Raw genomic sequence first — 27360 nt, 5'->3', positions numbered from 1 at the left:
TGCAGTCTAATTTTGTATCAAGTTTGGGGGTCTGCGTGAAAATGTTTAAGAATTAGGAACATAAAGGAACATGTCAGGAGTGACTTTTCATTCTGCATCAAACTAGGAATGTTAACTGAAAACAGTTTAACAGTGACATCTAGTGTTATCTTTACTGTATGTATAACATACCTAAAAGGTGTAGGTTGAGATAAGTCCAATACATTTTTCAACAAGATATAAGCTAGAATGTGCTCTACCAACGGTTGGGCAGGATATTAAAGGGCTCCTGTAATAATATTATGTGGGGTTATGTTTTATGTTTTTCTTTTGACAGTTTGTTATTTACTGAATGTATCATGTCTATGTTGTTTAATATCAATGTTTAGATTAGATCCACATGTGTCTACTACAATGTAGAGACAGCACTGTGTGACAAGGATGTCATGATGACACTGACCATGATACATGATAGCCTACTGACATGATGTCAACTGACAAAAATATGTCAAAGTATTTAGTATCCCAAATTAATACTGACCATGACACTGACCATGATACTGACATGACACTGACATGATGACCATTTTACTGACACGATACTGACCATGATACTGACATGATACTGACCATGATACTGATACGATACCGACCATGATACTAACATGATACTGACATGATACTGACCATGATTATGACAATCGTTTCACAAATTTTAAAAACTAGCTAAAATAGATCTACAAGCAATACATCACAGCTCATTTTGAGCTTGTAGATCAGCTATTTTTGTTATGAATACATGAGTGCCTTGAGATTTTGACTTTTGACAGTCAATCTGTTATTATATGCATTGCATTTAGAATTCCGTTTACATTTGACATGTTAAAAATGTATTGTGATTATGTTGCTATTATTAACTCCCATGCACTGCCATGTATCGAGTATATTATTATTATTACATACACATTGCTGTTTAATCAACACACAGATGTAAAGGGTGTTCAATAGCACTGATTCATGGAAAAAAATGCAAAAGAGGAAAAATTGAGTTAGCTGGTTTCTGCTGGACAGCATTATGCAAAAGTTCAAAATCAATACATTCATGGCTATATCCAGACATGATCTTCCCCCATTTTTAACAGTCCTTGAAATTCCCCAGTTTAATGTTTCAGTTGGTATGGTTTCCAGGAAGTACAGTAGCCTGTAGTATACAACATTATTGTGCCTCATTCCTGATCAGATTCATAACTATTGAGCTGTGAGAAGTTATCATTGTTTTTCTTTATTTTCAGTGTGTAGACATGGCCTCTGCCAGCATTCTCCTGTCTGAAGAGCAGTTCCAGTGTTCTATCTGTCTGGATGTGTTCACTGATCCAGTCACCACTCTATGTGGACACAACTACTGCAAAACCTGCATCACACATTAACACGGAACCAAAAGATTGACCTATCTTTGTCTAACACGGACATATTTAGAACATGGACCTGATTGGCCGGATGTGACGCAGTAGGTCTGCGACTGGAAAACAAAACATCTCTGGCGTGAAGCTGATAAACTTCTTTAAGTAGTTATGAATGTATAATAATAATAAACAATAATAATATTATCAGACAGGTTGAAGGAGTGAAACAACATGGCGGCCAAACGTAAATCAGACGCAACGGTCCCTGCGGAGGAGAGCGACCAGCTGCTCATCCGGCCTCTGTGAGTTCTTTGAGTTCTACATGCATGCAGCTAGCCTAGCCTAGCCTAGCCTAGCTTAGTTTCATTCAAGTCCATTCTACAGCTAGCTTCAGCTTGGCTTAGTTTAGCCAGTGGTGGAAAAAGTACTCACATTTTTTACTTAAGTAAAAGTATCAATGCTGCAATGTAGAAATATTCTGTTACAAGTAAAAGTCCGGAATTAAGCACTTACTTAAGTAAAAGTACAAAAGTATTGGTATCAAAATGCATACATTTCCAGGAGGTCCCCAGCAAAATGTGTTCATACAGCATCACAATCTTTTTAACCACTTCATCCATTATATGTTTTAGAACATATAAAAATGGCAGATCTACAAGCTCACAGCGCGTCACTTCATGCCTCGCTGCAAACTTGTTCATCTGCTATTTTTGAAGATAGTTTGAAAATAAAATTGAATAATTTTGATATTTTTTGTAACAGAAATCTTCTCTTCTGGGGGTCCCCGGCACAAAACCAAATACATATACATTTGGGTGGGGGTCCTTGACCTGATAAAGTTTGAGAACCACTGAAGTAGTTGTTGAGTAGTGTAGCTTTTTGTATCGCCTCCTGGAGGGACTAGAGGTAGACCTTTTATTGGTTTATCTAGATTAGAACATTTCTGTGTAAATTATTTAGATAATCAATGACTCATGTTTTAGTGTTGGGACCAAAGTCAGTTAAAGTAAGAGAACTGTTCTTTGTTTTGTTTTTAATAGTTCTAGTTATGTAGAGTTATGTACTTAATAATGTCATTTTGAAAATGACTACTACACTCTTTCGTTGCTTAAATTGAATTCACGTATAAACGTGTGTGTGTGTGTGTGTGTGTGTGTGTGTGTGTGTGTGTGTGTGTGTGTGTCTTTCTGTCTGCAGAGGAGCCGGCCAGGAGGTCGGGAGGTCGTGTATCATTCTGGAGTTCAAGGGACGAAAGATTATGGTAAAATATGAAATAACATTTTTAATTTGATAACAGTTAATCTTGCAAACCACTTCACTGATTGGCACCAAACCTTTTTATGCACACAGCCAGTTGTCCAGCGAAGTACCTCCAGCACCCCCCCCCCCCCCCCAAGTCTTATACCAGCACCCCCCCCCCCCCCCCACCCCACACACGTTTTATATATTTTGAAATATTTTATGTTATAATGAAGTCAATGGTGCTCTAATAGGGCTGAAACATTGACCAAATTGGAGTCAGTTACTGGTTTTAGATAGATAGAGAGATAAAACTCCTTTTATTCATTAAACTAAGTTGTTAGCTTTAAAGCAGACTAAGGATTGCAACTGTGCTGTTGTGTGTTGTGTAGTTGGACTGCGGCATCCATCCGGGTCTGGAGGGGATGGACGCGCTGCCCTACATCGACCTGATCGATCCAGCAGAGATAGACCTGCTGCTTATCAGCCAGTAAGTTCTACTCTCCTCTAAGGTCTCAACTGCTGCGAACTGCAGAGTTGTCCTTGAGCAAGGCACTGAACCCCTTAAACTGCTCCTGTGCACCGCCATGTATTTTCCACTGAATGTCCCTCAGGGATGAATGAATATTCAATTATTATAATTAGTATTTACACATAGTACATCATGTTATTTATCTTTATTAATTATGCACTGCCCCTCTCTTTTCATCAGTTTCCATTTGGACCACTGTGGGGCGTTGCCGTGGTTTCTACAGAAGACCAGTTTTAAAGGAAGGACGTTCATGACTCACGCCACCAAGGCCATCTACCGCTGGCTGCTGTCAGACTGTGTCAAAATCAGGTGGGATACAGCTTGTACAGCTACATGTCAAGGACCCCCAGTTTGATATGCACCAAGAGTTGCCAAACTTTTCAGGCTGCGACCTCCCCCCAAAATAATTATTTGAACTGTGGACCCCCTGCGCTGACAAGCACTTGGAATTGTAGGCATTTGGTTTGACTCGGTTCCACAAATAAATACTGTGAAAATAGCCGAACCAGATCGTCTATTTTCACAATGTTTGCCTCTTTCTAACGTAATATTTGACAATTTGGTATTAAAGAGGTCTTAAAAGTCCTTAAAATGTAACTTTAGAAATGTGAAGATACCCTGTATACACTTATACTGTATGTTGGTTTGTTTACTGTTGAGTGAGAGAACAATGTTGCACATTACTCAGTTTGGGAACCATTGAATTAGACCATGGACCTCGATTTGATATCAGTTTTCCTCTCACAGCTGTCCTACTGTCTGTCTCTCCTACACTGTCTGTCTCTCAGCTGTCATACTGTCTGTCTCTCCTACACTGTCTCCCTCTCAGCTGTCCTACTGCCTGTCTCTCCTACGCTGTCTCCCTCTCAGCTGTCCTACTGCCTGTCTCTTCTACACTGTCTCCCTCTCAGCTGTCCTACTGTCTCCCTCTCCTACACTGTCTCCCTCTCAGCTGTCCCTACTGTCTCTCGTACACTGACTTCTTCTCAGCTGTCCTACTGTCTGTCTCCTAAGCCTGTCTCACTCTCAGCTGTCCTACTGTCTGTGTCTTGTACACTGCCTCCTTCTCAGCTGTCTTACTGTCTTTCTATCCTACACTGCCTTCCTCTCATCTTTCCAACTGTCTGTCTCTTCTACACTGTCTCCTTCTCAGCTGTCCTACTGTCTGTCTCTCCTACACTGTCTCTCTCAACTGTCCTACTGTCTGTCTCTCCTACACTGTCTCCATCTCAGCTGTCCCTACTGTCTGTCTCTCCTACACTGTCTCCATCTCAGCATTCATATTTAATTAAAATAAAATAAAAAATACAAAGGGAAGTTGACTTACAATTTTACTATTAAAAAAACTAAACATTGTAATCAACATTGAGCTTGCCCCAGGTCTTACCGTGTGTGTGTGTGTGTGTGTGTGTGTGTGTGTGTGTGTGTGTGTGTGTGTGTGTGTGTGTGTGTGTGTGTGTGTGTGTGTGTGTGTGTGTGTGTGTGTGTGTGTGTGTGTGTGTGTGTGTGTGTGTGTGTGTGTGTGTGTGTGTGTGTGCTTCCACAGTAACATCTCAGCAGATGACATGCTGTACACAGAGACGGACCTGGAGGAGAGCATGGACAAGATCGAGACCATCAACTTCCATGAGGTGAAGGAGGTGGCTGGCATCAAGTTCTGGTGTTACCACGCCGGGCACGTGCTGGGAGCCGCCATGTTCATGATCGAGATCGCAGGAGTCAAGGTGAACCAACCACTCAGACCCTCTCTAGTGAAACGCACTGTACTTGGTCTGCTATCGTTTCCTTCTATACCAATTCTCTCCACCAGAAATAGCCTGTCTGTCTCACCTACACTGTCTCCCTCTCAGCTGTCTGTCTCTCCTACACTGTCCTATTCTCAGCTGTCCTACTGTCTGTCTCTCCTACTAGTACCAGTGTCACACTAATGTATCATGTGTGTCTTGTGTCTTCAGATCTTGTATACAGGAGACTTCTCTCGCCAGGAGGACAGACATTTGATGGCAGCAGAGATTCCCTCCGTTAAACCAGACATCCTCATCACTGTGAGTCTGAACCACCTAGACACCCTCTATACTTAGTATTAGTAAAGGGGACACGAGTTTCTTCTGTACTTGGTGTGCTCTCTTTTTCCCTATCTACAAGCTCACAATGCCTCACGTTGTGAGCTTGTAGATCGGCTATTTTCACAATGTTTGCCCCTTTTTTATATTATTTGACAATTTGGCCAATGTCTGATCAGTTTTTATAGTATGGTTTGTTAATTACTGTTAATGCACTGGTCTAACCTGTGTGTGTGTGTGTGTGTGTGTGTGTGTGTGTGTGTGTGTGTTTGCAGGAGTCGACCTATGGGACCCACATCCACGAGAAGAGGGAGGAGAGAGAGGCTCGGTTCTGTAACACGGTCCATGACATCGTCAACAGAGAAGGCCGATGTCTCATCCCCGTGTTCGCCTTGGGCAGAGCCCAGGAACTACTGCTCATTCTGGGTGACCATCTTCAACTATTACATGCCCCTCCCCCCTGGCATTCGCCAATTTAAACCACTGTTCTAGAAGGTTATTGTCAGCAAGTGCTCTGGTATTTTCACAGAGAAATAGTTTTCCGCACTCTGTTCACTAATAATCTACCTAAAAGATTTGATAATGCATTGGAAATCATTTGGATTCGATAAGAGTTTTTGCATTTAGATTAACCCATTAAGACCGGGAAATTATCTGTGTCATTTTTAGATTTCTTAGAAAAAATTGCAGATCTACAAGCTCATAGAGAGCTGCGCTATGAGCTTGTATATCTGCTATTTCTTTTTAAATCGTGAAAATGTGTGCACATTTTTGAATATATATATTATTGAAGCAAACATTTGTAACTTTTTTAAAGCCAATATTTGTAACGCAAATCTTTGCTTCTGGGGGTCTCTGGAACAAAATATTTTGATGGGGGTCCGCGGCCAAATACATATAATTTTGGGGGTCCTTGACATGAAAAAGATTGAGAATCACTGATATAGAAACATACATTTTTCAGAAAACTGTTGGGATTTAGGAGACATGTAGAACCGGCTTCAGGTCTTAAAGGGTTAATGGGTTGAGGTTTGATAAAATTGTTTCAAAACCCAACCTAGATTATAAAAGTGTTTTTTCTTTTTTTTTTTTTACCAGATGAGTACTGGCAGAACCACCCGGAGTTACACGACATCCCCATCTACTACGCCTCGGCACTGGCCAAGAAGTGCATGGCCGTCTACCAGACCTACGTCAACGCCATGAACGAGAAGATCCGCAAGGCCATCAACATCAACAACCCCTTTGTCTTCAAACACATCAGCAACCTCAAGGTGAGTTTCATCTCCCAACCATGCTGCTTATCGAACCGAGCTTTTATCGAGCCCACTATCGATCTTTTTCTATTATTAAGAAAAAAGACGTGAGGCGAAAAATTCTGAACAGAACCGGTATCTTTTTTTATTGGCCAGCTGTAACAGTGAGTTTGTGGCTGACCACTATCTAAAATTAAATGAAGATGACAAAAGTAAAAATATTTTTGCCTATCATTAAAACAACCATTCATATAATGTGCAATAAGTGTCAAATGGCTTTATATTATGAATAGTACTGTAATAATTACTATAAAATCTCCATGTCTCTTCAACTTTTTATAAACAAAAAATGCATAGTTATTTTTTCTATTCTTTTTTCTTTGTTTTAACCAAAATATATCACTTGCACTACATTTTACTAGGGCCTTCAAATACAGTACTTTTCTAACAGACAGAAGGCAAGTGACCTTTTTACTTTTGGAAAATAATATTGAAGAAACGGTTAATGTGTGTACTGTCACTTTAAAAGCGCAATGTATACTTCATCGTACGACGGTGTCACGCACCAAACATGGCCGATCTCCAAGCTCACACTGCGTCTGTAAGCACCACGTTGTGAGCTTGTAGATCTGCCATTTTCGGCAACGATAGACTGAGGGACGGACAGCGCTGTTTGGCACAACTTGCAGCTATCAATACACTTTTAGACCAACATGTTTGTGCCAGCGTGGGTGATTAGATTTATTTCTTGATCGCCTCTTGTTTTGATAGTTTAGACATGACGTCATGGGCCGCTACACTCGATAACAGGCTCGACAAGGCTAAAGCTTATCGAAAACCGGGTCTCGATAAATTCATGCCCGGGTATATAATGGACCCGGTTTTCGAGCTCCATCCCTAATTAACACATCGGGTGCCGATCACGGTCTGGACCGTTTTTTCACATGGTAGCGCTCTGGTGCCGATCACGGTCCGAACCCTGTTTTTGGTCTTTTTGTTTTTTTCGTTTTTCCCCATACTTTAGCTTTGGGATCACCCACGGTGAATTTGACAAGGATGGGCCAGATGCATCATCGTGTCAAAAAACATGCCGCACATCCGCTTCCGCTCTATTTCCTTCTCTAAAACCCCTATAACTCCGAAACTTTTTACGCTGTGGAAAACGACTCATTTTGTGTGCACGATCGCTCCGCCGTTGTTACTTGTGTGCGCGATGTTATCGTTCCAGGCGTTAGCTAGTACCATCGGCTAAAATGGAGACATGCTTTTTTCTCATGGAATGCGAGTTTATTCATAGTGTACTCACCCCTGTGCCAGCAATTTGCGTGTTTTTAAAAAAAAATGTATTTTGTAATTTTTCATTCAAATAAATTCTCTGATTGTGGTTTTAAGCACTACGACAGTTCCACCAGTAGAGAGCAGCAAATCCACACATTGATCACCTCGCTCGCCCCCTCCCAAACAGGCCCACGTCACATCCGGTCATTTCACCGGATGTTATGATTCGACAATCCCTGATCCCCGGATCGGCCTGATAACGATGTGATACACGACGACGATGACTGTTAGTCACCCGGACCAAAGAAAATAGAAGTTGAGCTGTCCGTTCGTTTTTTATACCGTGTGAAAAAACGTGTTTTTCCCTATTCTGGATTTTTTGCAGATACTCTGGGAGCAATAGTTAGGGGGGGCTCCTTCACGCTATTTCACAAATCACAGATTGGGACTGAGTTTCAGCCATGAGATTTGTTTTTTGCTTTAATGCCTGTATCCGTGTTATCTGTGCGTCACGATGTGCTGTACATTATCACAGAGCATGGACCACTTCGATGACATCGGCCCCAGCGTGGTGATGGCGTCTCCCGGCATGATGCAGAGCGGTCTGTCCAGGGAGCTGTTTGAGAGCTGGTGCACCGACAAGAGGAACGGCGTCATCATCGCCGGATACAGTGTGGAGGGAACTCTGGCCAAGGTACGCGGCGGACTGATTAGCCCCGTCGTGTCACGCTGCAAAGTAGCAGATCCACAAGCTCGAAATGCGGGGCGACGCGCTTTGAGCTTGTAGATCTACTACAATGCAGTTACACCCAAATATACAGTAGACCATATTCACACGGCAGCCTTTTTTTTTTTCTTCATTAACTTATAGTTACTCCATTAACTCTAGCAATATGGCCGCCGTGTGAATATGGTCTATAGCAGTGGTTCTCAAACGTTTTCATGTCAAGGACCCCCAAAATGATATGTATTTGGTCGCGGACCCCCATCTCAAAATATGCTGTTCCAGGGACCCCCAGAAGCAAAGATTTGAGTTACAAATGTTCGCTTTAAAAATATATATATTCAAAGATTTGCACAAATCTTCACGATTTTTCAAAAATAGCAGATCTACAAGCTCATAGCGCGGCACTCGGTGCCGAGCTATGAGCTTGTATATCTGCTATTTTTGAATAGCCAAAGTATAAAAGGTCATAATTATTCTGATGCTATATTTACACATTTTGCTGGGTACCCCCTGGAACCCCCTCAAGTACCCCTGGAGGTCCCCGGACCCCACTTTGAGAAACAATGGTCTATAGAGTGTGTTGTCTAACCTCAATGTGTCAACATGGCATCAGGCGCAAAACAAATCGGTCAGCTCCATATATGGGCATATACTGATGACACCAGGGATCTTCATATATGGGCATAAAAGGGACAAGGACTGATGGATACAGACATCTCCATGTATGGGCACATCTCCATGTATGGCCATAAAAGAGACAAGGACTGATGGATACAGACATCTCCATGTATGGGCATATCTCCATGTATGGGCATATCTCCATGTATGGGCACATCTCCATGTATGGGCATAAAAGGGACACAGGTAGACAGACAGAAACAGATATATATATATCTATATATACAATTTGAATCCTGCGCCATGTCGGTTGTCAGTATGTTTGTCAGTATGTTGTATGTACGTTGCATCACTCCGAATATGGACACAACGCCAGTGTGACATAATCTCACGACAGCATGACATCACGCATGACATCACATCCTACCTATAAATTCTAGGATGCCGTCAGATCGCACCAGTTCGACGGCTTCCATAGTGGGTTTTGGTCATTGGAGAGGTGATGCACGTCACCTCTTTCTGAAGTGGGTACTTTCAAAGCCTGCCGTGGATTTAGGAGAGCACAAAACTCTCTCTCACACTGTGAGGTGCCTGTAAGGTGGCACTGCAAAGTGAACGACGCGTACGCGGCCCGAACTTCTAGTCTAACTATATAAATGGCGAGCAACTTCCGTGCCCTCGGTGGCGACACCCCACAGCTCTGTTATCGAGTAAACACAACACCGTCAGACCACATGTCGCCAACACTGTCGCCACGGCGGGCGGCCTGAATTTACGTTTCGCGTAGGGCACCTGCCATGCCTCACTACACCGTTCCCACCTCGCAACATAATTAATTCTACTCACCAAATGTCGGACACAACGGAAGTGGAAGCAGCTTCCTACCGCTTACCGTGCGTACCACCGAGGCCAACACAACACGACGGCCCGCCATTGAAAATCCCCAAAACAACAAGAGCACGTTGCTCTGCTCTGCTCCACACACCAGGCTAGGTTCATGACACCAAAGGATTAGCCAGTGATGTCATCATTACTGGTCAACACACCAGGCTAGGTTCATGACAGCAAAGGATTCGACAGTGATGTCATCATTATGCAACCCGGAAGTACACATCGCCGGCATTGGGATGCCAGGTTGGGATGCCACGCCAGAAACAAGCAAGAACCTGCATGATTTTTTTTTTTTTTTTTTTTTTTTTACCGTTTGGAGATTTTCATCCGACGACTTTGGCGCGGACCACCAGGGGGTCCGCGGACCCCCTGAAACATAAAAAATATTATTTCTTCCCAATTTTTTTCTCAATTTTTTTACTTTTACATTACAACTTTTTTTTTTTTTTTTTTTTTTTCCCAAATGTTCATCCCATATATACACGCGCCCACGCTGGGCCCCGTGCGCGGCTAGGGGTTTCGGGCGGCCGTAGGCCGCCCGGACCTCTAGTATATATATATATGGGCACAGAAGGAGCTTGGGCACAAAAGGGACGCAGACAGACGGGTTCAGCGGGTACTCTGACAAAGCCCCCAACACTATGACTCAGACATATTGGTCAGATCCGCGGTGCGACAGCCGCGGCGTCGCTAAACATGCATGACGACGCTTTGTTTTATGAAGTCATGCCAGCACTCTGGTCTGTGTGTATATACTAAGGTGATGATGGGTTTATATTGAGTACATTGGACGGACGAGCTTCGTTGCGTATACATAAAGCCACGACTTTACAGTTCGACCGAAGGGTCCAGTAACAGCAGCTGAAAGCAAAGAGACCGAGTGAACTTGAAGACCTTTCGTTAGCTTCTCCCCCACTCACGCTTAGAGTTCAGACCCTCCAGCATGTCAGGAGACCCTCCTCACTCCGGAGCTCCCGGTGCTCCCCCACCCAATGAGAAGACCACCGGTCAACCTCTTCCATCCGGAGCAATGGCTCCCGTGAGAAAAACTGATGGTGTCCCACCCGAAGGTCCTCCGCCCGCCTACGAGGCCTCCTACCATCACGCCCCAGGATCCGAAGGGGACGTTTGCCCTCCATACGGAGGAGGAGCCCTGTCACTGCCAGAATGGGGGGACGACACGCGTCCTCCGTGTCTGTACGGACAGGAGGTGGTGTTCGGCGCGGAGCCGGTGCCCGTGGTGTGTCCCCACTGCATGCAGCACGTCATCACGCTCGTCGACCACCATCCGGGCTTCGTCAACACGCTGTGGTGTCTGTTGTGTTGCCTCATGGGTTTCTACGCCTGTTGTCTGGTTCCCTGTCTGATCGACAACCTGAGCGACGTGACCCACAGCTGTCCTTACTGTCTGGCAAACATTCACGTACACAGGCGTAGCGCCTGTTAGATTGACGGCAGCCTCGCCGAGCCAGACTGTTGCCTCCCACAATTTTCAAAATGCTTCCGTCATACAGTCTGGAGCAACGGAGGCTCTGAAAATGACCAAGTGATTTTTTTAACTCATTGACTGCCCGAGCGTTTTTACATACAGAATATTTCGCTCCAGGACGATCGACACACGAGTGTCGCAAAAGACGAAGCCGTGTCTCTGCTTCCATCGGGGGGGAAAAAAAGTGTGTCACCACGACCCTCCGTTCCTTAGTTATATAGGCTGTTGAATATAGCTTGTTCCCGCCAAAAACGCAGAAAAAAAACAAGAACGCAGAGAAAATGTACTTTTCTAAATCCTTTAGCATTAGATCGGATGGGGCTGGGTTTGTTGTGATCAAGTTATGTCCGGGTCTACTCTTCTCCGGAGGTCATAGAATCACTCGTAGGTTGGCGGGGCGAAGCGGCGCGTTTTTGAGCTACTTGTGATGGATGGGTCCACCATCCAAGTTCTTTTTCATTTCCTCGGGTCGGCCTCTTTTTCTCTTCCCTGGGGGGATTAGACACGCACAGAGCCTTGTATTAGAGAGTTGCGTCACCACTCGGGGGCAGAAAACGGCGCTGGTCACGTGGTTCATGTAAAACTCGAAATTGTGAAGAACGCTCATAGATTCCAGTGTATTCCGTAAACTGATGGTTCAAGGCTTTGTCACTATTTGCCAATAGAAGGCTCTGGGGAAGACTGGCCCGATGAAGGGAACGGAGGCAACGCAACTCTACTTTTATGGCTCTGGACGTGCACCACCACATGTCCAATCCACATCCAACCTTCTGAACTTGACCACACTTGACCGGTGGGGTTCGGTTAAAGGACCTGTAAGGTCTTCATTGGAGACCTTTTGTGGGCCAAAATATCCTTTAGTGTTCTCCTAAGGCATCTAGTCTGACTCTGAAGCGCATCCAGCCTTGTGACAGAGCGGCCTGTGTCACTTTCCACGACTCTGACCCCATACAGGAAGAACCCCAAGGACGTTGCTCTTGAAAATGATAATATAACCTTAATAATATGAGAAAACTTTGTGGTTCTTTTTTTTTCTTTAAAACCTTGAGAAACTAGGTTTCATTGTGATACCAATAAATTAGGCTACAACACTGATGATACATCCCAGGTGCATCCATGTGATATATTCTTTATAGATAGTGGCTCATAGGAATTAGACTACGTGACAACCAGGAATAGTTTGGTGACCACCGGAGAGACGGGTGACAGCCGGAATGTAGACGGCATACCGGGAGCAGTATGGGTTAGCGCCCCAGGCTGTGTCTTCCGTGAGGAAGAAGCCCAACAAACCCACGGTGAGGCCTTTAGGAGGGCCATTCCAGCAAACCGCAAGTGGAGCTAATACCATTAAACGGCCCAATCTAGTGGTATCGACCCAAGGAAACATCACGCCAGAAGGAAATGTTTGGATCGGGGCGGTGCACCGGATCTGGCGCAGCGCTCAGGTCCTGGACCTGGTGAGACGAAGGAGGAGCCCGGCCAGGAGACAACCCACCGAGCCTAGTCCCTCCACGTGCCAGAGCCTCCCCGTGTTCAGGCAGAGTACTTCCGGAGAAGCGGACTGAGTGGCCCTGTCTTGCCCTATAGGACTGACCGTGGGTAGCTACCTGGGTACCTAGGCTGTAAGTTGGGGCTTGATCAACCCCGGCTGGGTTACCTGGGCGAGGGTGTATGTTGCGAGACCCGAAACACCCTATGACCCCAGGCTACAACACTGATGATACATCCCACGTGCATCCATGTGATGTATTCTTTATAGAGAGCTTAAAGCAAGGGTCCCAAACTTTTCAAGCCGCGACCCCTCAAAATAATCATATTTGAACTGGGGGACCCCCCCACCCTTGGAATTGTAAATGTATTACATTTAGTTTGTGATCTTGTAGATTGGCTATCTTCACGATGTTTGCCTCTTAAGTAATATTTGACAATTTGGCCAATTTGGTATTAAAAAGGGTTTGTTAAGTCATTAAATTAACTAGAGGTTTCACATCTAGGCCCGATCAGCTACATCACAGCTACGTTGCACCAGTGATCTAACTGATATGGCCATATATGGAGATGCGCAGTAGGGTGGGGTGCTGTGGCTAAAATGTGCAATGTAGTTTTATATTAACCGTACAATATGTAAGTACATAGATAGATAGATAGATAGATAGATACTTTATTGATCCCCGAGGGGAAATTCAGATATCCCATAGCTCATACAGGCAAGGTTAGTTAAAAACATATCACAAAAAGGGCGGGGTACAGGTTAAAACTGAGAGAAGACAAATATAAAAGATATATTATGAAATAAGCATAAAAGAGCATTTAAAAGGTGTCACTGGAATATATCATCCTTAGTCATTGTCACATAGACCCATAAATAACTAAAAACTACGACCATTAGTCCATTAGTCCAGTTCATAAGCCTAGCGGCTGGTCATGGAGTTGAAGAGCCTGATTGCTGTTGGAACAAAAGTGTTTTTAAAACGATCGTTCTTGCAGGGCAATGAACGGAACAGGTCCTTACGACCGCTTTTTTGACCTGCCAGGATGTTGTGGAGAGGATGACCCACATTGTCCATTATGGCCCTCCTCTTCTTGTGTATACACCTCTCCACAACAGCCTCCAGTGAGTCCGGCCTCTCACCCAGTACTGAGCCCGCCTTCTTCACCAATTTATTCAGCCGCTTAGCATCCTTGTCCATCACACTGCCTCCCCAGCAGACTGCAGCATAGAACAGGACACTTGCCACTGCTGACTGGTAGAACATGTGTAGCATTCTGTTGCACACATCAAAAGACCTAAGCCTCCTCAAGAAAAAGAGCCTGCTCTGTGTCTTTTTATAGACAACATCGGTGTTCAGAGCCCAGTCAAGGTTCTCATCCAGATGAACTCCTATTGAAGATGGGGAAAGAAGCCTAGGTATTAGCCAGAGCACTGATCAATAGTCTGTGACAAGTTTGGAAGCAAATGGAGTAATCGTGTCCTGACCAACCCCGGACGTACATTGGTGGTTATTTCAATTATAGTAGTAAGATTGTCACTTTAGAAATGTGCAGATACATTCACTTATAGAGCACCGAAGTCCGACGTAATTTACACATCCTACATGGGTCGCGTTATTTCCCCCCCCATTCTGAATTCCCATAGACGTGTTTAATATCGCGTCAAATAAGAACTGTGTTCCAAAAATAAACAAATGATCCTGACGGTTTTCCTCTTATGGATATGAAGCATCAACTGACGGTGAGAAACTGCTACTTCCGCTGAATTAGTTAGATTTTCACCAGAAACCGACTGTATCAAATAAGTGACCGACTATCATAAACAATACAGAGCCACCCCCCTGACAATATCGCAGAGACAGTTTGTTTATTTTTGGACCACAATTCTTAAATGAGACGATTCTAGATGACCCAATGTTATTCTCCATAGAGAAATTACCTCTACGAACCAGGGGATGAACGAGTGATGTCAGGACTTCTGTACTCTATACTGTATGTTGGTTTGTTTACTGTTGAGTGACAAAACAATGTTGCACATCAATCCATAATGACCGGGAAAGCATCCGTGTAATTTTTGGGTCCTTGACATGAAAAAGTTGGAGCACCACTGATATAGCAACATACTGTGAGGATTTAGAAAACATTTTTAGATATGTATTTGGCCGCGGACCCCCATCTCAAAATGTTTTGTTCCAGGGACCCCCCAGAAGCAAAGATTTGAGTTACAAATGTTCGCTTTAAAAAATAAATATTCAAATATTTTCAAACATTTTCAAGATTTTTCAAAAATAGGGGCACGGTGGCACAGTCGGTAGCGCTGTCGTCTCAGCGCTAGAGGGTCCTGGGTTCGATTCCCGCCGAGGCGCCCGCTGTGGGCGCTGTGGGCGTGTTGTCTCCTCCGCGTCATCAGTACTCATACCCGAGGTGGGGTTGGTGAAAGGGCCTTTCTGTGTGGAGTTTGCATTGCAGACATTTAGGCTAAAAGGATAGCACAAAAAAGTCCAGGAGACTTATTTCCATTGTGGTCCTGTGTACTACTCGTTCCTAAGTAGGCCGGTACCCATTTCTCTTCTAGTCCATTAACCCATTTAGACCTGAGGTCTAAATGGAAAGCAAACGTATGTTACCATATCAGTGGTCCTCATACCTTTTTATGTCAAGGACTCCCAAAATGATATGTATTAGGCCGCGAACCCCCATCTCAAAATATTGTTTTACAGGGATTAGGGACCCCCCAGAAGCAAAGATTTGAGTAAAAAAAATCCCTTTAACATATATATTCAAATATTTGCACAAAAATAGCTGATCTACAAGTTCATAGCGCGGCACAGAGTGCCGCGCTATGAACTTGTATATCTGCCATTTTTGAATAGCCAAAGTATAAAATATGTTTAAGTGGTTACACAGATGCTTCCCCGCTTTGAATGGGTTAAATGTTAGCTCTGCTCTTCTCTGCTGCACAACACACACATCTTACATTGATCACACACACCCACACATTACTGTGGCCCTCTTAAAGGAGCACTTCATTCACTCCATTTTCAACCTTCATATATTTGCTCCTCACTAATGCTCCCAAGTCCATTATAAGATGGCATGGCACTATTTATGTCTACTCACTCTGTGTCTCATTGGTTGTCTGTGGAGAGTTCAGAAACCTGTCGACCACTGACATCATCGATTTGGATTCCAACTAGGAACTACAGCCTTTAGCATGCCGAAATAGAAGCCAATTGTTCTTTTTACTAGCGCCTGGCCTAGTTAAGCTTCCATATATTTAGTATTTAGTATTTATATGTCTAGTTGGGCTTCTAAAAAGAACATTACTGTGTCAAAAGTTATCAACAACCTTGTACTATAAAAATTGTCAAACATTGGCCAAATTGTCCAATATTACCTGCACACATTTTGAAAATATCCGATCTACATGCTCAGCTTGTAAAGATGTGCCTTATTTATACTTAATTGCGTGCCGGTGTCGTGCACCAAAAATAGACTATCTACAAGCTTAGAACCCATCGCAATGTGACAGGTTTAAAAATTGCATTCATAACATTTTGATGTCATACATTAATACAAAGGTGTGTGTGTGTGTGTGTGTGTGTGTGTGTGTGTGTGTGTGTGTTTTAGCACATCATGACAGAACCAGAGGAGATCAGCACCATGTCAGGTCAGAAGCTTCAGTTGAAGATGTCGGTGGATTACATCTCCTTCTCTGCTCACACTGACTACCAGCAGACCAGCGAGTTCATCCGAGCCCTCAAGCCTCCTCATGTGGTAACTAACTGCTGTACCTTCCCACTACACTTAGAAAACACGGCACACACCCTCACCCTCTGTCATAGGCCAACATCTTTATTATTATGTATTTAACTCGGCTGAGACTGGGGAAGGGAGCGCTCAATTTGCTCCACGATAGACTATTCCGTCCACCATGGCGTGCCAACTTGGACGCTCGTTGTCACGTAAGGCCATCAACTCGGATCCGCCTAGCGCAGGGGGGTCGACTCGGTAACCTTTTTGACATGAAGTTCCATGTTCAACATTAAATGTAATTATGACATCACATCAAAATAAAAGTATTTCCAACAGATTTAGATTTTCCATATACTGTACATCTCAACCAAAAACAATTATCTTCTTTTGAAATATTGTCTTTCACATCAGGACATTGTAACGATCATTAGACTTAGCAATAACCCACCCATCTCCCAGACTCCCTCCCCAGTCAGAGTTTGAATGAATGTAGCATTATGTTCAGGATGTAATTTACATACAGATGTGATGGGACTTAATTTAATTGACTGCATTTTTTCTTCTGCATTTAATTTAACGGACAAAATTTCAATATTGCGTTTCCCCACAGCAGTGTTTCTCAACACTTCAAGGTTCCTTGGTGGGGTGGGTTCCAAATGGACCCTTACAGGTGTACAAATGGAACTAAATAAACCCGTATTGGTCCATTTGTACACTCTGTGGTATGGGGGGTCCACTGCCCTACAGATGAATATGTTGTTGATGGAGGTGTGTGTGTGTGTGTGTTCAGATCCTGGTGCACGGGGAACAGAACGAGATGGCCCGTCTGAAGGCCGCTCTCATCAGAGAGTATGAGGACAACGATGAGGTGCACATCGAGGTGCACAGTCCCAGGAACACGGAGGCTGTCACACTCAACTACAGAGGAGAGAAACTGGCCAAGGTGACGCTTGCTCTGTGACAGAACACAAGCCTCGCACCGCTTGTTCGGCAACAAGGACTGGGCAATAGACAGAAAATATATCAAAAAACAATATTTAGAATAAAGATTTTTTTTCTTCCCTTGTATATCAACAAATCGACACAAAACATGATAATAGAATTTGTATAATCGTTTCTAATTAAGCACTTAAGCCCTGTATTATGCTTCGTTGTACTATGCTGGCATGCAAAAATATCAAAAATAGCTGATATGCTATTTTCACATTTTATTTTTTTTATAATCGGGGAATTATTGGAATCGAGGCAAAAGAGCAATAAATAATCGTGATATTGATTTGAAGTCATATCGTCCAGCAAGAGAAAGATGCACGCTTATTAAAGGAACTTGATAGACAATAGACTTATGAACCTACTCGTCCATTCAGATTGGTTAAAATAACGTTTTATTTATTAAAACATTAGAGCCCGACTGATATATCGACCATTATTCAACTTTTAACAACATCACCTGCAATTACACAACAATTCTTTAACCACTTTCAACTTGGTGTCCCTATTATTTTTGGGCATTTTATTGTAGGTGAATTTCTTTTTTCTTAAGTTTTCTACAAATAACCCAAACAATCTGTAACAAAACGTACTGATTCCCATGATCCTTTGCTGCAGGTGATGGGTTCCCTGGCGGACAAGAAGACAGCTCAGGGTCAGAGAGTGTCTGGGATCCTCGTTAAACGCAACTTCAGCTACCACATCCTGACCCCCTCCGACCTCTCTAGTAAGGATTGTGTGTGCGTGTGTGTGCCTGTGCTTGTATTACTATACTTCCAAGGGCCAAATGTCCCCACAAGTATAGTACTTATACTACAATTTGAGAAATGTATTTTGCGTGGGCCCCCAACTCAAAATGTTTTGTTCCAGGGAACCCCCAAAAGCAAAGATTTGAGTTACAAATGTTCGCTTTAAAAAAAAATATATATATATTCAATTTGCACACATTTTCAAGATGTTTCAAAAATAGCAGATCTACAAGCTCATAGGTCCTAGGTCCACACAAGATAAATGGTTGCTTTAGGGTAAAAAAAAAAGAAAGTATCGTCTGCCTGTAGGCCTGTCATGATTAATACATATTCGCCAATTATTTGATAATCATAATTATTTTGCATAACCATCAGAATATTTTCCATTCATCTGTTGAATTGTTAGCTCATATCTGGAAATAGCTCATAATGCGACGCATTATGAGCTTGTAGATCGGCTATAACCACTATTTTGGTACTTACTCTTCGCCCCCAATAAGGCTTCGATAATGTTCCTCCACCTATCACGGTCTTTGGCAACCGGTTGTGCCTTTGCCCCACGAGAGACCTGTCTCCAGCAGCTCAGCCTCTACAGTTCATCCAGGTGATCTTAGATCGGCCTCGTTTTCTTTTCCCCGGTAGTGTCCATCTGAGGGCCTCTTTGTCGGATCCGCTCTGAGTGCGTGTCCAAGCCATCTTAGACGACGGTATTTAATTTCTGTGATCACGTCTCGACAGACAGCCTTCGTGTGGAGTTCCTTGTTCGATATTTTATTGGGCCAGAATATACGGCAGATCTTCCTCAGGCAGCCACTATGGAAAGAGCCTTGGCGTACTCCCTATCGTACAGGGAAAGACTCGGAGGTTGTATTGCCCAGCATAACACTGCATTCAAAATGGTCATGAAACCTCCCTAATTATTGAGACGACCTTATGAGGGATTCCATAAGACTGCAGGGTTTCGCGGTGGATGCTGTCGAACTTCTTCTTGAAGTCAGTTGACAAACAAGGGCACATTCCACTCTGTCCATTGCTATTAATGTAACTATTTTGTTACATTTGTTCAAAGAATAAAATAATTAAAGATGGCCTATTTTGGCCATAGTGCGTTATTTATTTTGATTTGTCAGATTTGACCTGTGAATGTTTATTTACAAAGCCTAGAAGGCTAAGCGTATGATCCAATGTTCGATGCCAGAAACACAATTAAATTGTTAATCGCAGTTATGTGTATGATAACAATGAATCATCAAGTAACGTTTCATGAGTTGTCTGTCTGTCTTATCTGTAGACTACACAGACCTGGCCATGGGAACAGTCAAACAGACCCAGGCGGTCCCCTTCACTGGTCCCATCTCTCTACTGGTCAGCCAGCTGCAAAACCTAGCAGGTTAGTTCCTCTTTCTCCCTCCCCTCAGGTGTTTACAATCTTCAATTGAGGCATTTAGCAGACACTCTTAGGCCTTGGCTACACGTACATGGATCTTTTACTAAACGGATATTTTAGTCCTCCGTTTTTAAAAAGAATCCCTGGCCACATGACAAAGATAAACAAAAATCCCTGTCCACACGTAGACGCAGAAACGCATCGATCAGCTGCATGTTTCAATTTTATATCAGATTTTATATTTACATTTATTTCATAATTATATATATGAGGGGCCAAATACAAATACATTTGTAATCACATGTTAAGGCCCAATACTGCAATAGCTGCATTATTTTAATAGCATACGTGAACAGCATACGTGAGCATAAACGAAAACAACATTATTAGGGCGCAGCTGCAGCGCAAACAGTAGCCATGGTTCACATGACGCTGTCGAGTCTCTGGTTTATAGTGGTGTTCGTTTTTTTTTTACATTGCCAACTCTCACATGTACATAAACGTTCAGATTTCAAATATAAAGTGCTTACCCCTGAGCCACGGATGTTACAAGGCAATCCGGACCGTGATAAGTACCCGTATCTCCCGTATTGTTCAATAAAAAGCATTTTAATCCCATTATGGAGGGAATTCATATGGAAGAATCAAATCCGGTATTTTATCACACCCCAGATTAAAAGCAAACAAATTAAGAATCAACAGCTATGCTGGAGAAACTGCGGAAACTCTGACTCCAATCATACACACGTCTTCTGGAGCTGTACGAAAATCCAGCCTTTTTGGGAAACTCTGCACTCAACAATATGTGAGGTTTTAGGCTATGAAATTCCCCATTCTTGTCTTGTAATGTATTTGGGTCATATGGAGGGAATTGTACATCCAGGAGACTGTTATCTAGCCAAAATCCTCCTAGCGGCTGGGAAAAAGGCTATCACCAGGAACTGGCTCAAGACTGACGCACCGGACTATACACAGTGGAGAAATATAGTGGACAATATTCAGGACATGGAAAAATTGACATTCAAATTGAAAATAAGGGAAGATCTCTATGAAAAAAGATGGGAAAAATGGATAATATACATAATCTTAAGAGAAGGGATGTGATGACGTAAGAAAATGAGGTTAATGTGCACCCCCACAAAGGTCTAAAAAGGTAATATGTAAATATGTTTTCTGTTTTGTTTTTTTGTTTTTTTGTTTGCCTAAGTTCATGTAAATGTCTGTTCTATGATTTGTTTTGTTTTATTTTATTGGAAAAAGTGATAAATGTAACTGTTTGATGTATCCTCAATAAACACAAAGTTATATAAAAAAATAAATAAAAAAAAAGCATTTTAATCCCATCGCCGGCCATTTTCTTTTTCTGTTCTTTTATTTTGGTAATGTATCAGAGTGCAATACACCTTCCAACCATTGGTGTCGCATGGTTGAAAGCATCGGAGAAAATTTTGAGAAAATGGCCGACGATCGGATTAAAATGCTTTTTATTGAACAATACGGGAGATACGGGTACTTATCGCGGTCCGGATCGCCTTGTAACGTCCGTGGCTCAGGGGTAAGCACTTTATATTTGAAATCTGAACGTTTATGTACATGTGAGAGTTGGCAATGTAAAAACATCGAACACCACTATAAAGCAGGGACTCTGCGGGGCGATTGTGTTTTAGGACGACAGACCCCACATTCAATCTGTGTGCGCGCCGTGTGTTCTACTCTTATTTTTAACTCTATGGTTCTACTTGGCGCAGAGAACGAGGGTTTTCGTCACACAGTGAATGAGCTACTTTTCCCACCACTGTCTTATTAAGTATGACATTATTTAGCCATAAATGAGCGTGCCTTGTTTCATAGACTGTAAGTGTTGCTCTCTCTCTCTTCATTTATTATTATAATGACCATGAGCGGTCCGGTGTTTATGTATTATTGTATTATTTATTATTATAATGACCATGTGCGAATGCGCGATGACGTCATCGTTTCTCAAAATCTCCGGATTACATGTCCACACAGATCCACTGAAACGCATGTTTTGGAAAACCTTCACTTATTTATCCGTTTACCAAAATATCCGTTTTAGCGGCCAAAAACACCGTTTGCGTGTGGCTGAAAGGCCCAAACGCACACAAAAATGTGCGTTTAGAAAAAGATCCATGTACGTGTAGCCAAGGCCTTAATCCAGAGCGATTTACAGTGAGCAAGGTAAACACGAGGTAATGCATCAAATGCATAGAAATAGTAGTCTGTGATCATAGGTAAACCAAGAACCATCAGCAGTCTAAACAAACAGTATATATATATTTTTTAAATCTGTACATTTAAACTATACACACTATGACTATAGGATGCCAGGTCTACAATTGAACCTGGCTAGTCTACATAACATGCTATCTAAATTACATTTTAGCCTTTGCGTCCACATCTCCACATTCTAGGTTTTCTGTCCTTTTTTCACAAATGAATCTTTCAAAGGTAGTGAAAATATCCGATCTAGCTCTCAACACGTCACAATGCGATGCATTCTGAGTTTTTTTTCTGAACTATTTTAGCTCTTTCCGAATATTTTTTTGTCTCCCTTGGTGTTAGAAATATTGAACTAGTAAAAAGTATTAACAACTTTAGCTTGTGACTAAATAACTACATTGCATTCATTTGAACACAGGTTTTCATTTTTGAATTTCCTGAAAAGTAACGGTTTTGGACATAAGGTTTCTGACACACAGCGACAATGTGTTGGTTGTGTGTTGTTATTCAAATGTTCACACTGTTGTGTGTTATACTGGAGATGTTCACGTGCGCAAACAAAGCAAAAGCATAAAACATTAAAAATAATAGCAAAAAATGCAGTGAATCAGGCAAAACAGTGAGGACATGAATAACAGAGATTTAAAAATCAACTAAAAGCAAGAGTGAAGAAATACGTCTTGAGCTGTGCTTTAAAGCTATCCACAGAGACTAGGTGTAATGACAGAGATGCTGTTACAATACCCATAGAGTACTGAGTGACATGCTTATTGTAATCATGAAGACATATGCCATGATTTTGTGGATGTAACCCTAACTGTACCTTTTTAATATTTGTGTCCTTGTGTGCTCTCCTGTGTGTGTACAGGGGATGTGGAGGTGCTGGAGGGAACAGAGAAGGTCACGGTGAAGGTGTTTAAAAACATCACTCTGATCCATGAAGCCGGCATGGTGCTTCTGGAGGTGAGGAAACCTCACAGTATACCTTACAATAGAGTACCGAAGTCCTGACGTCACTCGTTCATCCCCTGGGTTGCGGAAGTAATTTCTCTATGGAGAATAACATTGGGTCATCTTAGAATCATCGCATATAAGAATTGTGGTCCAAAAATAAACAAACTATCTCTGCGATATTGTCAGGGAGGAGGCCCTGTATGGTTTATGATAGTCAGTCACTCATATTTGATACAGTCTGTTTCTGGCAAAAAAGAATACTAATTTCTCACCGTCAGTTGATGCTTCATATCCATATTGGTCAATTCGCCGGGTTCATTTGTTTATTTTTGGAACACAGTTCTTATTTGACGCGATATTAAAGACGTTTAATAGAGGGGGGGGGGGGGGGGCTGAACCAAGACCCAGGTAGGATGCGTAAATTACGTCAGACTTCGGTGCTCTATATGCACTCTTTATATGTAAAAAAAAGAAACGGAGGTCCTGGAAATTAAGCAGGTTGGACAACCAGACTGCATAACAGAAGCTGATTGGTTGTTTCATTGTGTGTCTCCCTCCAGTGGATGGCCAACCCTCTGAATGACATGTACGCTGATGCTGTTACCACGGTGATCCTGGAGGTCCAGTCCAACCCAAAGGCCCAGAAGTGTCAGTACACACTGTAACAACAAGCACACTGTTGACTCCTTTAACCCATTAAGACCTGGAACTGTGTCATTTTTAGATTTGAGCTAAAAAGCATTATTTTACACTTTGGGCTATTCAAAAATAGCAGATATACAAGCTCATAGCGCGGCACCGAGTGCCGTGCTACGAGCTTGTAGATCTGCTATTTTTGAAAAATCGTGAAAATGTGTGCAAATCTTTGAATATATCTTTTTTTTTTAAAGCGAACATTTTTAACTCAAATCTTTGCTTCTGGGGGTCCCTGGAACAACATATTTTGATGGGGGTCCACGGCCAAATACATATAATTTTGGGGGTCCTTGACATGAAAGAGATTGAGCACCACTGATATAGAAACATAGGTTTTTCAGAAAACTGTTGAGATTTAGGAGACATGTAGAATCGGCTTCAGGTCTCAATGTGTTAATGTGGTGGTAGTGATGATGATGATGATGATGATTTTCTGTTTCAGTTCTGGACGCCAAGAAGGAAGATGTAGACTTGGATCTGTTTGTTCAGAGACTGGCGCTCATGCTACAGTATGTACCGGTCCACAATTTACAAACCTTCCAGTAAAACCATGTTATGACAATCAGTGAAAATAGCAGATCCACAAGCTCCATGCAATGTGACCTGTTGTTGCCTACTATATCATAGCCAGAATAATAGGGACATTATGGTTCATGTGGTTAATGGGATCTTGTTGTTTATGTAAACATGACTTTCTATGTACAATTAGTTCAGTATGTGTGTGCGTGCATGCTGACTGATTTCAGTCATTTGGATTCCATAGAAGCAGCATGTCTTCTATGGAAGCATGTTGTGCAGCGAAAATAGCCGATCTACAAGCTCTCAATGCGTCGTAGAAAGGCTATTTTCGGTTCTTATTTTAATTCACTGAGTGCCATTAACGTGTTTCACGTGTTTTTACCGCTATGGCTCAACATGCCAATGACGTGTTTGACGTGTTTTTGAAAAAATTGTAAAAAAAAATATGTATATATATTTTTTTTGGAAAAACATGTTCAGAACCCAAGATATCATTATCTGAAGATTAGCAGCTCCATCCACTCCTTATTTAACTTAGAAATGAAAAAGGCTGTATCTCGCTTCCTAAGCACTTTTTGTTTTCTGTGAAAAAAAACTCTGGCACTGGGACAACATAATATATAAATAATTTTTGTTTATTCGTTTTTGTTCTTTTACATACTCATAGGTAGTACAATTGAGTGCCAGAATTGCCAAACGTTTAAAAATATATATATATATATCTGCCACTCAATGAGTTAAGATTAGAGCATTTGAAGTGGTCAAACTAGCAATATGTTCAGAAGCATCTTCCATAAAATCTTAACGGTCTTGGCTATTTCATATAAAAGCAAAGGTTAAAGCTTCAATCTGTGATTTCGTCACCTGCTTGGCAGTATGTAGAACAGCAGGAAAAATGTTACTAAAACATCATCATTTTACATATTGTGTTAATTGTTTGGAATCTGTGCTAGAGTCTTTATGTGGGCTTCTTTCATTATGTTTCACAAATCGCACATTAGGACTTTGATTTTCAGTCGTGAGATTTTTGTGTGTGTGTGTGTGTCATCCCATCAGGGACATGTTCGGGGAGGAATGTGTTCAATTAAAAGACAACAAGGGCCTCAGTGTGACGGTGGATGGAACCACTGCCTACATCAACCCAGTGACCAGAGTAAGAAACACTTCACTTCCATAGAGCAGTGGTTCTCAACCCGTGGGTCGGAACCCACACATATGATTTTGGGGTGTCCCCCGATGACAGTAAAGTGACAATTTAAGGACTTTTTAAGACCTTGTTAATACCTAAACTGGTCAAACATTGGCCAAATTGTCAAATAATATAAGAGGCAGAAATTGTGAAAATAACCGATCCACAAGCTGACACCGCCTTGCGTTGCGAGCTTGTAGATCGGCTCCTACAATTCCAAGTGCTTGTCAGAGCAGAAAAGGTTGAAAAAAAACTATTTAGACCTGTTTAACCGATACGTCTTTATGACTTTCAATCCGGTGAATCAATAAAAGTATTTGAATAATAACCTTCAATCCGGGACAGCATGGCATCTGTGTGTTTTTAGATGTTATATACAGTATATATAAACGATATATTCATTTATTTATTTGAATAAAACGTTTTTTCAGAAAACTGTTTTGATTTACCAGTAGATCGGCCTCGGGTCTAAAATTTGAAAGAAGCACCAGACGTCACTGTAGCTAAAATAATAGAGATGGTAGTAATGATGATAATAACCAGTTATTAATGATGATGATGTGTTTGTAGACGGTGGAGTATGAGGAAGGCAGTGCCGATGACGAGTCTCTCAGGGAGATGGTGGAGGTGGCCATGCAGCGTCTCTACGACGCCCTCAACCCTGTCATCTGACCACCAGACACGCCCGATCTGGCTCCTCCCCCCCCATCACCATATAGTGGGACCCAGAAAAGAGAGAGAGCTCTTTTTTCTACCTTTCCATTTGAGGTGGAAACCTCATATGTCCAAAACTGTTAACTTTTCAGGATTCAAAAACGCCACGTTTCGAGCTTGTAGATCTGCTACTTTTAATGCTTCTGTGCGACACTGTAGTATGATCAAGTAGGGCGTTAATCTACGGAAAAAAACTAAAAGTTAGAATATGGACATAAGAGGTTTCTGCCCCGACTGTGACAGCATTCTCCTTCCGAAGTCGGAAAATCTTCCCTTTCGGACAGACTGACCGTTCGTCAGAAGTCCGTAATGACGTCAATTTGTAGTTATTTATCACCTCCATGTCCAAAGAAAAGTTTGGATGTCGGAAAGGAGCATGTACTGGCCTTTAACCCATTAAAACCCGGGAACGCATCTGTGTCATTTTAGATTTTAGCTATATATACTGTATATAGCAACATACGTTTTTCTGAAAACTCATAGGATTTCGAAGGCATTTCGTTGCTGTCGAGCAGAAACCTCTTATCTCCATTTTCTAACTTTTTGTGTTTTTTTTTCGCCCCACTTGATCACATTACAGCGTCACACGAAAGCATCAAAAGTAGCAGATTGAGCTTGTAGATCTGCTACTTTAGCTGTTTTTGAATTTGAATCCTGAAAAGGAACAGTTTTGGTTTCCACCCGACAGATGATTTGTAGAATCGGCCTCAGGTCTCGACGAGTTAAAGGTGTCAATTTTTGGATGTAGTGTAGGATGTAAGTATAATAATGACATCGTAATGCATTCATTAACATTTGCACTGTCAGTGTGAACAAAATCTGACTTTTTCTACGACACATAAATGCATAAAAACATTTACTCCCCTAATTTTGTGAATTTGTTGCTTTGGGCAAACAAAGATGGGAGAGTCTTTGTTTAAAACATGATTCCAAAGGAATCATTCTCGGTTGATATTGATATTTCACATCAGTTTGTTTTTGTACTTTTGTTTTTTTCTATAAAATTAATTTCATTGTTAAATGAAGTCCTTTACAGTGAAATAAATATTTTTGATGGTCCATTGTGTCTCCTCCAGGAAGTTTTGTTATTTTTATTTTCACATAATTTTTATTGAAGAAGTCAGTTTTACAGGAGGATAAACAATGACAGAACTCTTCAAATTTTCTGTGAAAAAAAACAAATGCACAAGACAAACACA

At 42.1% G+C, this 27360-nt stretch overlaps 1 protein-coding gene across 1 annotated transcript; it reads left to right on the top strand.

The window, feature by feature from the left end:
• Window positions 1-1486: 1486 nt before the first annotated feature.
• On the top strand, window positions 1487-27220 carry LOC311063404 (cleavage and polyadenylation specificity factor subunit 3-like). The gene is made up of 18 exons (XM_084082833.1): window positions 1487-1684; window positions 2580-2643; window positions 3014-3111; window positions 3334-3462; window positions 4700-4877; window positions 5109-5198; window positions 5492-5642; window positions 6315-6490; window positions 8286-8444; window positions 16597-16743; window positions 17513-17665; window positions 18331-18439; window positions 19753-19851; window positions 22958-23052; window positions 23604-23691; window positions 24182-24248; window positions 25315-25411; window positions 26018-27220. The coding sequence occupies exons 1-18, from the start codon at window positions 1614-1616 to the stop codon at window positions 26117-26119; spliced, it is 2073 nt and encodes a 690-aa protein (XP_083938959.1). The 5' UTR covers window positions 1487-1613; the 3' UTR covers window positions 26120-27220.
• The last annotated feature ends 140 nt before the right edge of the window (window positions 27221-27360 follow it).

The sequence above is a fragment of the Gymnoscopelus microlampas genome (assembly GCF_963454915.1).
Source record: "Gymnoscopelus microlampas genome assembly, chromosome: 16".
NCBI classification, from domain to species: domain Eukaryota; kingdom Metazoa; phylum Chordata; class Actinopteri; order Myctophiformes; family Myctophidae; genus Gymnoscopelus; species Gymnoscopelus microlampas.
Note: the sequence above shows the minus strand (reverse complement) of the source record. Positions and strands in the feature narration are given on the sequence as shown.